The 11559-nt window shown below is 49.2% G+C and overlaps 1 protein-coding gene across 1 annotated transcript; it reads left to right on the top strand.

The window, feature by feature from the left end:
• Nucleotides 1-356: 356 nt before the first annotated feature.
• Gpr84 (G protein-coupled receptor 84) lies at nt 357-2600 on the top strand. Its single transcript, XM_048449556.3, has 2 exons — nt 357-603; nt 1213-2600. The coding sequence occupies exon 2, from the start codon at nt 1221-1223 to the stop codon at nt 2409-2411; it is 1191 nt and encodes a 396-aa protein (XP_048305513.3). The 5' UTR covers nt 357-603; nt 1213-1220; the 3' UTR covers nt 2412-2600.
• The last annotated feature ends 8959 nt before the right edge of the window (nt 2601-11559 follow it).

Below are 11559 nucleotides of genomic sequence, written 5' to 3'. Positions count from 1 at the left end.
ATGTTTCTATCATTGATTCTAGAACATGCTCTTGGCTTCTGACCTCTTGAGAAGTGGCCCAGTCAGGTGTGCTAGCTCATGCCTATACTACTCACAGTGATCAAGTGGCTGAGGTAGGGGAATTTCTCTGAGTTCTAGAGCAGACTGAGATAATGAGTCAGACCCTGTCTCAAACAAACAAAAACAGAAGTGGTCTGGAGGATCTGACATTGTCTCCCTGTTCAACAGTTCTCAGCAATGACTTTACAGAGGTCCTGCCTCACAGAGCGGAAGGAAACATCCTTTGGGTTTCCGGAAGCATAAAGGGAAGGATGAAACAACTCTGGGGTAAGTTGCAGGGGATTTCAACAGAGAAGCTCGGACTTTAGTAGCCAAGAGAAAATTAGTAGGACTGGCTGGAGGTGGGGGAGGAAGTGGCTAAGGTTGGGTAACTAGGGAGTTTCTTATTCTTTCGGTCTAACATGGTAGAAGCATTATATGTCCAGTTGGAAACCTGGTTACTTCCCAGAAAGACTGGAAGTTTGACTGCCCCAAGGAAGGCCTGCACTTTAAGTGAGCTGGACTTTGTTTACTGAAGATAAGTGTGAACACTAGGAACCTCAGGTGAGCATGTCGTGTGTGTGTGTGTGTGTGTGTGTGTGTGTGTGTGTGTACAGTCTTACTTACTTACTTAGTCCTCTCATTTTCCAGGTAATTACAGAACATTTGAGGTCAGGAGAACACTGGTACAGACCTGAGACCAGAGAACCACTGTGAGTTCAGGCAGTCTGAGCTATATAACAATACAATCAAGAAACAAAAGGAAAGAAAGATCAATGCTCACTTGTGCAGAAGGAGGAGCAGAGGACAAGGGACTCCTGATTGTTCTTCAGGAAGGGAGAAGGAATTATGGGCAGAGGATGCCAGGTTTATGAGGAGCAGTCCACGCATTCTGAAGGGGTCTGGGGTTGGGAGAAATAGAGAATTAACATGTTTCCAGAAGAGACATTTGATAGGAATTTAGGAAAGAAGTCTAAGAATGTGAAAGAAAGGTCAGAGAGAGCCTAAGGAGAGAGCTGGGAACTTTGAGATGAGGTGGTGTGAGAAAGGCTTTCCAGAACCATGAATTCAAGTGAATTTTAGGAGCAGAACAGGTGTGAGGGGACAAAGCTGTTCATTCGAGGCAAGACAAACACCAAATTCTCATTCCATCTCGCTCTCATCTCCCTTCAGTCTCCATCATGTGGAACACCTCGGATACCAACTTCTCCTGTTACCACGAGTCCGTGGTGGGCTGTCGTTACTTTGCCGTTATATGGGGCGTGGTAGTGACTGTCACAGGCACCGTGGGCAATGTGCTCACCCTGCTGGCATTGGCCATTCGTCCTAAGCTCCGAACCCGCTTCAACCTACTCATTGCCAACCTCACCCTGGCTGATCTACTCTACTGCACACTCCTGCAGCCTTTCTCCGTTGACACATACCTCCACCTCCATTGGCGCACTGGAGCCAGCTTCTGCAGAATATTCGGGCTCCTCCTCTTTACTTCCAATTCTGTCTCCATTCTCACCCTCTGTCTCATTGCTCTAGGACGCTACCTCCTTATCGCCCACCCTAAGCTCTTTCCCCAAGTTTTCAGCGCCAAGGGTATCGTGCTGGCGTTGGTGGGCAGCTGGATTGTGGGGGCGGCAAGCTTTGCCCCACTCTGGCATGTGTTTGTCCTGGTGCCAGTGGTCTGCACCTGCAGCTTTGACCGCGTGCGCGGCCGGCCTTACACCACCATCCTCATGGGCATCTTCTTTGTGCTTGGGCTCAGCAGTGTGGGCGTCTTCTACTGCCTCATCCACCGCCAAGTGAAGCGTGCTGCTCGAGCGCTAGACCAATACAGGCTGCAGCGGGCCAGCATCCGCTCTCCCCAGGTGGCTGGGACAGATGAGGCCATGCCTGGCCACTTCCAGGAGCTAGACAGCGGGCTTGCCTCAAAAGGGCCCAGTGAGGGGATTTCATCTGAGTCAGTCAGTGCTTCGACCACGCAGACCTTGGAAGGTGACCCGTCAGAAGCAGGGGACCAGGGCACCAGAAAGGTAACCCAGCATATTGTAGAGAGAGGCCTTCCTGAAGCACATCATAGGGTCCGGGAGACTGCAGGAGAGCGCAGAGCCCCGGATGCCCCGTCGGAATTCGGAAAGGTGACGCGCATGTGCTTCGCGGTGTTCCTCTGCTTCGTTCTCAGCTACATCCCCTTCTTGCTGCTCAACAGTTTGGACGCCAGGGGCCGCGCTCCCCGGTTACTGCACATGGTGGCTGCCAACCTCACCTGGCTAAACAGCTGCATCAACCCCGTACTCTACGCAGCCATGAACCGCCAATTCCGCCATGCATATGGCTTCATCCTGAAACGAGGGCCACAGAGTTTCCGTAGGTTCCGTTAGAGCTGGTAGTTCATTCATCAGGCCAGCCCAGCATCAAGAGTGGCCCGCAGGATAGGAGCCCTTCGATCCTTGGATATTTTCACAGACAACCTTATTGGTGTTTGGACACACCCCTTTCCATCCAGGAATCAATGTGTCAGTCCTGCGTTACCCAAGGTCAATTATTAATAAATGCATCACACTTCCTCACTCTGCATATGTTTGTGTGTGCATGCGTGTGTGCCTGTGGTGTCCTTCCTGGTCTCTTTCCACTTTTTTTTTTTCAAGACAAAGTTTCTCTGTAGCTTTGGAGCCTGTCCTGAAACTAGCTCTGTAGACCAGGGTGACCTTGAACTCACAGAGACCTGAGTGCTGAGATTAAAGGCAGGCATGAGCCACCACCCACCACCGCCTGGCTTAGTTTTTTTTTTTTTAATTGATGGTTATTGAGCTCTACATTTTTCTCTGCTCTCCTCCCTGCCTCTCCCCTCCCTCTTCAACCCTCCCCCAAGGTCCCCATGCTCCCAATTTACTCAGGAGATCTTGTCTTTTTATACTTTCTACTTCCCATGTAGATTAGATCTATGTAAGTCTCTCTTAGTGTCCTCATTGTTTTTTTTAAATATTTGTTTATTATGTATACATAATTCTGTCCGTGTGTAGAAGAGGGCACTCTTCTCTCATTATAGATGGTTATGAGCCACCATGTGGTTGCTGGGAATTGAACTCAGGACCTTTGGAAGAGCAGGCAATGCTCTTAACCACTGAGCCATCTCTCCAGCCCCCTAGTGTCCTCATTGTTGTCTAAGTTCTTTGGGATTGTGGTTTGTAGGCTGACTTTCTTTGCTTTATGTTTAAAAACCACCTATAAGTGAGTACATGTCTTTCTGTGTCTGGATTACCTAACTCAAAATAATGTTTTCTAGCTCCATCCATTTTACTGCAAAATTCAAGATGTCATTATTTTTCTTCTGCTGTGTAGTACTCCATTGTGTAAATATACCACATTTTCCTTATCCATTCTTTGGTCAAGGGGCATTTAGGTTGTTTCCAGGTTCTGGCTATGATGAACAAAGCTGCTATGAACATAGTTGAGCACATGCCCTTGTGGTACAATTGAACATCCTTTGGATATATACCCAAAAGTGGTATTACTGGGTCTTGAGGAAGGTTGTTTCCTAATTCTGAGAAATCGCCACATTGACATCCAAAGGGGCAATGCAGGAGTGTTCCCTTTTTCCCACAACCTCTCCAGCATAAGTTATCATCAGTGTTTTTGATCTTGGTCATTCTTACAGGTATAAGATGGAATCTCAGAGTTGTTTTGATTTACATTTCTCTGATGACTAAGGATGTTGAACATTTCCTTAAGTGTCTTTCATCCATTTTGGATTCCTTTGTTGAGAGTTCTCTGTTTAGGTCTGTACTCCATTTTTTAAAATTGGATTATTTGTTCTTTTGATGACCAATTTCTTGAGGGTTTTTTTTTTTTTTTTGTATATTTTGGAGATCAGACCTCTGTCTGATGTGGAGTTAATGAAGATCTTTTCCCATTCTGTAGGCTGTCGTTTTGTCTGTTGACCATGTCCTTTGCTTTACAGAAGCTTTTCAGTTTCAGGAGGTCCCATTTATTAATTGTTTCTCTCAGTGTCTGTGCTGCTGGGGCTCTATTAAGGAAGTGGTTCCCTGTGCCAATGCGTTCAAGTGTACTTCCCACTTTCTCTTCTATAAGGTTCAGTGTGGCTGACTTTATGTTGAGGTCTTTGATCCATTTGGACTTGAGTTTTGTGCATGGTGATAGATATGGATCTATTTTCATTCTTCTACATGTTGATATCCAGTTATGCCAGCACCACTTGTTAAATATGCTTTCTTTTTTCTATTTGATATTTTTTTTGCTTCTTTGTCAAAAATCAGGTGTTTGAAGATGTATGGATTGATATCTGGGTCTTCTGTTCAGTTCCATTGGTCCTCCTGTCTGTTCTTATGCCAATACCGGGCTGTTTTCAGTACTGTAGCTCTGTAGTAGAGTTTAAAGTCAGGGATTGTGATGCCTCCAGAAGTTCTTTTATTGTACAGGATTGTTTTGGCTATCCTGGGTTTTTTGCTTTTCAATATGAAGTTGAGTTCTGTTCTTTCGAGGTCTTTGAAGAATTTTTCTGGGATTTTGATGGGCATTGTGTTGAATCTGTGCTTGGCTTAGTTTTTACAACAGTGTTTCTCACTGAACCTGCAGCTCAGAAATTTGGCTAGATTGGTGAGCCAGCAAGCTTCAAGTACCCTCCTGACATGGCCTCCCCGAAGCTGGGATTACAGACATGCATATCCATACCCAACTTTTACAAGTGTGCTAGAGATCCAAACAGAGGTCCCATGTTTGTATAGTAAGCCCTTCACTGCCCAGCCCACCTCTCTAGCTGTGTATTACATGCTTTTTACACCCAGGAATGTTTATGTGGGAAAAAAAAAGATCTAAGTCGGGATCAGAACTGAAACCTAGTAGTTAAGGCTTTGGGGTGACCTGTGTTAGAGCAATGTAGAAAGCAGCTATCCAGGTATAGACACAGTCTGTGACTGACAGGGTTCCAGGTTGCGGGACATGTATGGTACTTGGAGAGATTTAGCTTTCTTTCCCTTTTCCCCCCTTTAAGCAGTCTTGCTAAGTAACCCAAGTTGCCCTCAAACTCAAGACAGCCCTGCATTAGACACAGCATGATTATAGGTGTGTATCTCTTTCCTTAATAAAACTGCCCTTACCACTCATCACTGCAGCCAGGATACCCACCCAGGCCAGGAAGTTTATTCAACACTACAGGTTATATCCCTGCAACGAATCCTGTTCATTGTGTTCCAAGCAAGGAAACAGTCAAGGTGGAGACTGTGCTCTTGGAAAATGGAACCGAGCTTAGTGGGTGGCAGCTGTACATGGGAGACTCTCTTTCTCTGATCTCCCTGAAGAAAGTCCCGCAGAAACAGCTGGAGGGCACATCCCTGTCTTCCCAAAGCAGCTTCCATTCTGTAACAACCGCCTGGAAACATAATGTCCACCAGATGGCGCTGGATCTCTGTGCTTCCTTTCTGACTTCCGGTTGAGTATTGAAAGTGCAAGCAAGATCACTGACAAAGGGTGGAGGAACAGGATTTGCATCTACACACACACACACACACACACACACACACACACCCCACCACCACCACCAAACTTGGCAAGGGAAATGAAGAATGAGAAATTTTTTGGTTTTTGTTTTGTTTTGATTTTGTTTTGTTTTGTTTTTTTTTAAAGACAGGGTTTTTCTGGCTGTCCTGCAACTCACAGGCTGACTTCAAACTCACAGAGATCCACCTAATTCTGCCTCCAAAGTGCTGGGATTAAATGTGTGTGCCAATACTGCCCAGCTCGTTTTTTGGTTTTTTTTTTTTTTTTTTTTTTTTTTGCTTTTTGATAAAGAGTCTCACCATGTAACCATCTCATGATCCTCCAGCCTCAACGTTTTAGAGGGCTAACTATTAAAGGCATGTAATCCTTGCTGAGATCATTATTTTTCGTTTCTTTCTTTTGAAACATGGTGTCACTATGTAGCTGAGGCTGGCCTTGAATACCTGATCCTCCTGCCTCAGACCCTGGAAGGTGGGAATTTCATGTGTCAGTCACTATGCTCAACTCCTAGAGCCTTCATCCTCCTCTAAGGTGGGACAGGGTACGGTACTGGGTGAGCACCGGTAGAGTGCTGGAGATGGAATGTGGGTTGGGTTGACAAGATGACCCTACATGTGACCCTTTTCTATCCCTAAATGCCTGTTTTGAGACAAGAAAAATTTTAAGTATTGAAATAAGAATAGAAAGATACCCCCCCCCCCTCCGGGAGGGACTAATCCAGAACCTGTGTTTCTAGATGTTCTCCACAGTCTACTGAGACAGGGTACAGACAGATGCCTGGGATTGTGGAGCTGAGACCTGGCCAAGGACCTGAGTGACAGCTTCATGAACTTGAGACCCCTGGGTCACTCTAGGCTCCAGGTTTCACGGTCTGTAGAAAACTGAGAGTAGGGGGATACTCTCTGTGTAGCAAAGATATTTCATGGAAGCATAAAATTCCCATGACGATCTATTATACTTTCTTAAAAGGGGAAAACAAACACCAACAGGTTAATTTGTTCAAAGTCAAAGGGGTAGTAAGTGATAAACTGTGGTTTGAGGGCAAAGTGTAACCAGAGCTGTTGCCAGCATTAAGGACTAACCGCTACAGAACAGCTGCCTTGTTGAAGCTAGATCCGGGGACCGGGCAAACTAAAAGTTCTTCCTGCTCAGCCCTTCCAAGATTCTAAAGGTTTGGTCTACAAGGGCTAGCTCCAGGACAGGCTTCAAAGCTACAGAGAAACCCTGTCTTGAAAAAAACAAAACAACAACCAAGATTCTGAAGATTGACAACTCTCTGAAGGCTTGTAAAAGGGTTCACTTTTCACATTCAATTCAAAAGCTTCAAAAGCTTCCTCAAAGTAGAAGAGAGCAACCATAGAGACTGCTGTTAAACATCAGAGTGACTTCCTAATCTTCAATTGCTGGGGGTTGGGGGAGACCAAAGGACTGAAATTTAGCAAGGAAACTAGCAGCTGTTTCACGGGGGGGGGGGGGAAACGACGACTCTGCAATCATCTCCTCCCTTCCTAATTTCAATAAAGGCTGGGTTAGGAGAAAGAGAACAGAAAACAAGGCTTTCCTGAGGGTTTTCTCTTGGGTCACTCTTCAGATGAGAAGTCAGTGCCTGAATAGGATTTCACACACACACACTTCTATCTGTCAACCTCCCGCGCGAAGCCTCGCGCTGTCGCGGCCTCTCTTTGTCCCTCTCCATCTGGGCGTCTCTCGGATAGACTGCAGTCTCAGGCCCGCCCGCGCCCGCACCCGCGCCCGCTCGTCCCCGCCTCGCGCCTCCCCCACGGCCCCGCCCGCCTGCTCTCGCTCGCGCGCACACACTCTCTCTCCTTCGCTGTCTTTCCCAGGCAGATTTATGGTCAGCCCCGAGACTCTCATTGGCCGAGTGCTGACAGCGCTTGATTTAATGCCACCTCTCATTGGCTGTTCTTGACAGGTCGATTTACGAGTCGCGTTGCCATTGGCCCAGCGGCCTCGGCCCTGATTTACAGTTTGGTGGGCGCCGAGGGGGGTGGGGCGCGGCTGGGAACGAGGCCGCGCGCCCCTCCCCCGCGTCTTCGCGTGCCCGCAGCGCGTCCCCGCCGCGCCGCTTCGAAAGCGGCTCGGCGAGGTACGAGAGCCGCTGGAGACCGGCGGGCCCGAGGTCGGCGGCGCGCAGCCCTGGGAGCTCTGCCGCGTTTGTTGCGCGGGACCCCTCCCACCAACCTCCTAGATTTACGAACTCAGGCTCGGCCTTCAGGAATTAGGAATATTTATGCTTCTTTGGGAGTGAGGTTTGGAGGGTGATAAATAAGGGGCCTCTGGGGTGCGATGGGGGCTCCTATTTCGGACACGGCCACTTTGCCAAGGACCCCATCAGCGGCTCCCTCTAATCTCAAGCCAGAGGGAGCTCCGGGGCTGTGGGTGGTGGGCTTTCGATACCTGCAAAAGAGTTAGAATGGTTCGGCCCTTGAGAGCCCCCGCCGATGCCTGCTGAGTTTTGCAACTTATGGGATGGAAGGCAGATCAGGGAGGAACTTTGTGAACATACTGTCGTTCTTGGAAGCCCTGGTGGGCAATTACAGCCTTTCTGCAAAAGACCGGGAGAAGTCTGCTGTTACTTAACCTCTAAACTCAGTTGCCGATAAATGAATGGGGGAGAGGAGCTAGCAAGCAGGTTTCTCGGGGTTGACATCTCCCTCACAGAAAAGGGATTTGAAATCTCCCCCAGCCCCTCCGAGCACACAGCCTGGATCCTTGGGAAAGGAGGCTAGGAATGTGGCGCCCAATGCATCTCCTAGCAGCCTCGTCCCCAACCTATCCACCCGCTTTGCTAGCTGAGAATTAAAAACACTCCTTGCCCTGGGCCTCCAGGAAATGGGCAGGGGGTGGGGTGGGGTGGGGGATCTGTCTAAGGATCCACATGCTTTTTCCAGTCCTCAACCCCTGGCCAGCAGCTTCTTGGCTCTAGGCTTGGGGAGGTAGCAGACAAAGGATAGGGGCCATGACATAAGGGGGGTCTACAGAGAACTGGGGAAGTCACCCTGTCCCCACCCATGACCCGGGTGACACTGGCCATCTTCCCGCAGTGAGATGGGGAAAGAGAAGGGTCTAAACTGGCCCTTTAAGAGTCACTTAGGGTCAGAAAACCTGGCCTGCAGAGAGAGGAAGGAGCTGATGTCAGAAGACGGATGGGCAGCAAGATGGGGATTGATGCTAATGGGGGAGTTAAAGCTAAGTACCCAGACACTCAGAGGGCAAAACTGCAGATCTGTCTTCCTTATGCTCACCTCCCCCCAACACCAAGGTTGTAAATCTGCCTCCTCGATGGAGGGAAGTGGGGGGGGGATAAGAAAAAAGACAGGATCTCCTCTCCCTTTTCCTGCCCCTCCCAATTCTTTTGTTTTCTCCCTTTCCATTACCTTTTCCAGTAAAATTTCCAACTTCTAGCATTTCATCAGAAATAGAGACAGTGATTGCGCCTTATAGAGGAGCTGGAGAACAGATCTCAAGTTTCCCCTCATCCGCTCTGGGTAGAAATGGGTTGCTGGGACTGAGGTGAAGGCTCAGAGCTCTTCCACTTTGCTCTTGCTTCGAGTTTACTCTATTGTCTGTCCTAAGACAGGAAGCACGGTGCTGGATTCCAGGAGCACCAAGATTTTGGAGGGGTCTCCATGGGGAAAGTTAAGAATCCACCCATAGAAGATCCACAGTCTGGGTTCTCAGAGCCCCCGATCACACAAGCCTCTCCTCCACACATCCTGTCTGCTAAGGAAACAATCCAAGGCCAACTGATGCTAAAGGCAGCTTTTTCTGTGTGCCATGAGATGGAGGACCCCCAGGAGGCAGAAGTGGTAAGCCCTGACCAGCCTTCTCTTCAGCGGGAACCATGCCCCCTGCCTTCCTGCTAGTGACCTGACAGACCTGCCATGTGAGGCCCTCTGGAAATTAGAAAGCAGTTCTCTGTACCACATCTGGCAGCCTCCTCCCTGATTTTCCTAACCCAAGAAACAACTAGAGGCCTTGTTGCCTCTGGTTTCCAGTCCTACTCAATACCCATAAGAGAATGACCCTGTGACAGGAGTCTTTTCTGTTTCTCTCTCAAAATTTCCTCCAGAGGCCAAAAAAAAAAAAAAAAAAAAAAAAAAAAATGCCTCAGGGGCATCTTCTCTGTTTTCAGAGAAAAGGAAGAGAGCAATGTTGAGTAGGAACACTAGGGGTTATGGGCAGGAGCCAGAGAAGCCTACCCTTCCAGTTTTTTCTAACAGTCCAGTGTCCCCTCCCATCTCAGCCCTGCTCTGACTGCTTCTCTACTCTGGTAATAAATCCTGTCTTTGTCTCCCCTTTGACCCAGGCCCCAGAGTCTGGGGGAGGGGTTGCTGCAGAGGAGGGGACAGACAAGAAGAGTGGGAAGAGGAGATGGACAGGAGCGGCTGGTAGGCAGCCATGGGAGTGTGTAGTGAGGGGATGGGACCTTTTGATTGTTCTGTGGGTCCTGAACATTCCAGCAGGATTGTATTCTAAGTGAGAAAGTCGGGGTTCCTGAGAAGATGTGGAAATACCTTCAGAATGGTCCCTGGAGCATCAAGAATACTGGAACATGGTGTGAGGAGCCTCAAAGAGAGAAGCTGCCAAAAGGCTAATATTATGGACATCATCCTTTTCAGCACCTCAGGCCCCCACATACAAGTGTCATGTGCACATGTGCACACACATGATTTATGACCTGCCAGCTTGCCTCCTGGCCCCTCCCCAGTGCCTTTTCTAGCTGTCCTCTGTCTCCACCTCCATTCTTTCTCTGCTCTAGCCCTGCCGGCCTTCTTTGTATGGATTTCTCTCCCAGATTCCCACGTTCACTTCTCTCCACTTCTGCCTCTGCCTTCACTGCTTCTTTCTTTTTCCTTCTTATGCTCCTCTTCCCCTTCCCAGCCCCTGACACTGTCATCCTCCTGCCTCAGTTCCACCATAAACCCTGTTGCAACCCTGCAGAGAACTTTGGGTGTCAGGTTACAAGGATGGATGGGAGGAAAACAGACTCTACATGGGTCCCAGCTTTAGTGGATGCTAGTGGGCTATGCTCTGGCCAGGAAGTGGCAGAGTCAGGGTGCCTGGGAGGTGAGCAGAGAGCAAAGCTGCCTCTAAAGGAGGGAGACCCAGGAAGACATAGGGAGAGGACACCAAAAGCGAAACACCAAAGAAAGAAGGCGGACCTGTGGGCTTATATGAAACACAGATGGAGACACGAGGCCTGGAGACCCAGCCAGAGATGTGGAACTTCAAAGTCCACAACACAGCGCCAGTCATGGTCTTTGGTCTACCTAGGAAAGCCCTCTGCATCTAGCTCTGGAATACAGGCTCCATTCTGTTAGCCTACTCCGGTCCCGTCCTCCCCTGCTGAGAATGACATCAGCTCTGGCTGACACAGTCCTCAGTCCTGCTGCAGATTTCTTTCCCAGGGGTGTAGCAAGGGTGTCACCCTTTACCGACCCATTCCTTTTTCTGTCAGAGAGGGAGCCAGAGCTCCCCCAGCCCAGGGACCCTGCAGGGCTTCCTGGTCTTGGTGGGAAGAGGGGAGCATGGGCACCAGGCCTGAGAAGCCTGAAGGGGGCACTTGAGGAGGAGACTGTGGCAGTAAATCACCCTGTGGGGGGCTCCCTCTGCCTGGGCTCGGTGAGGCGGGGGCAGCATGGGGAATCGCCACATCTGGCAGGCAGGTGTCTGGCACTGTTCAGACTGTAGTCTCTTTCCCAGCCAAAGGGGGAAAAGGGAGGAGGGCCTCCTAGAATTCCCTGGGGAAGGGGGAAAGGTTCACAAACAGGAGGGGGAGGCAAACCAGACAGTCCAGGCCCCTGCTGTGTCTGTTTTAGTCGGTGCTAAGGATGGGTTGGTAGAGCCCCAAAAGGAAGTTGCTGGCCAGAGGACTGGGTAGGCAGGGGCACCAACATTTTAGTTCTGCTGGGAAACAGAAGGCTGGAAAAACAAGCTCAGAGAATTCGGGATTTGAGACTAGAACACAGAGAACGACATTCTCCATGT

The sequence above is a fragment of the Myodes glareolus genome, chromosome 19 (assembly GCF_982192425.1).
Source record: "Myodes glareolus chromosome 19, mMyoGla1.1, whole genome shotgun sequence".
NCBI lineage: Eukaryota > Metazoa > Chordata > Mammalia > Rodentia > Cricetidae > Myodes > Myodes glareolus.
This window is presented reverse-complemented; position numbering and strand designations above follow the sequence as displayed.

Coding starts and splice junctions, on each gene's coding strand:
- Gpr84 (XM_048449556.3), top strand. CDS start 1,221: ATGTGGAACACCTCGGATACCAACTTCTCCTGTTACCACGAGTCCGTG.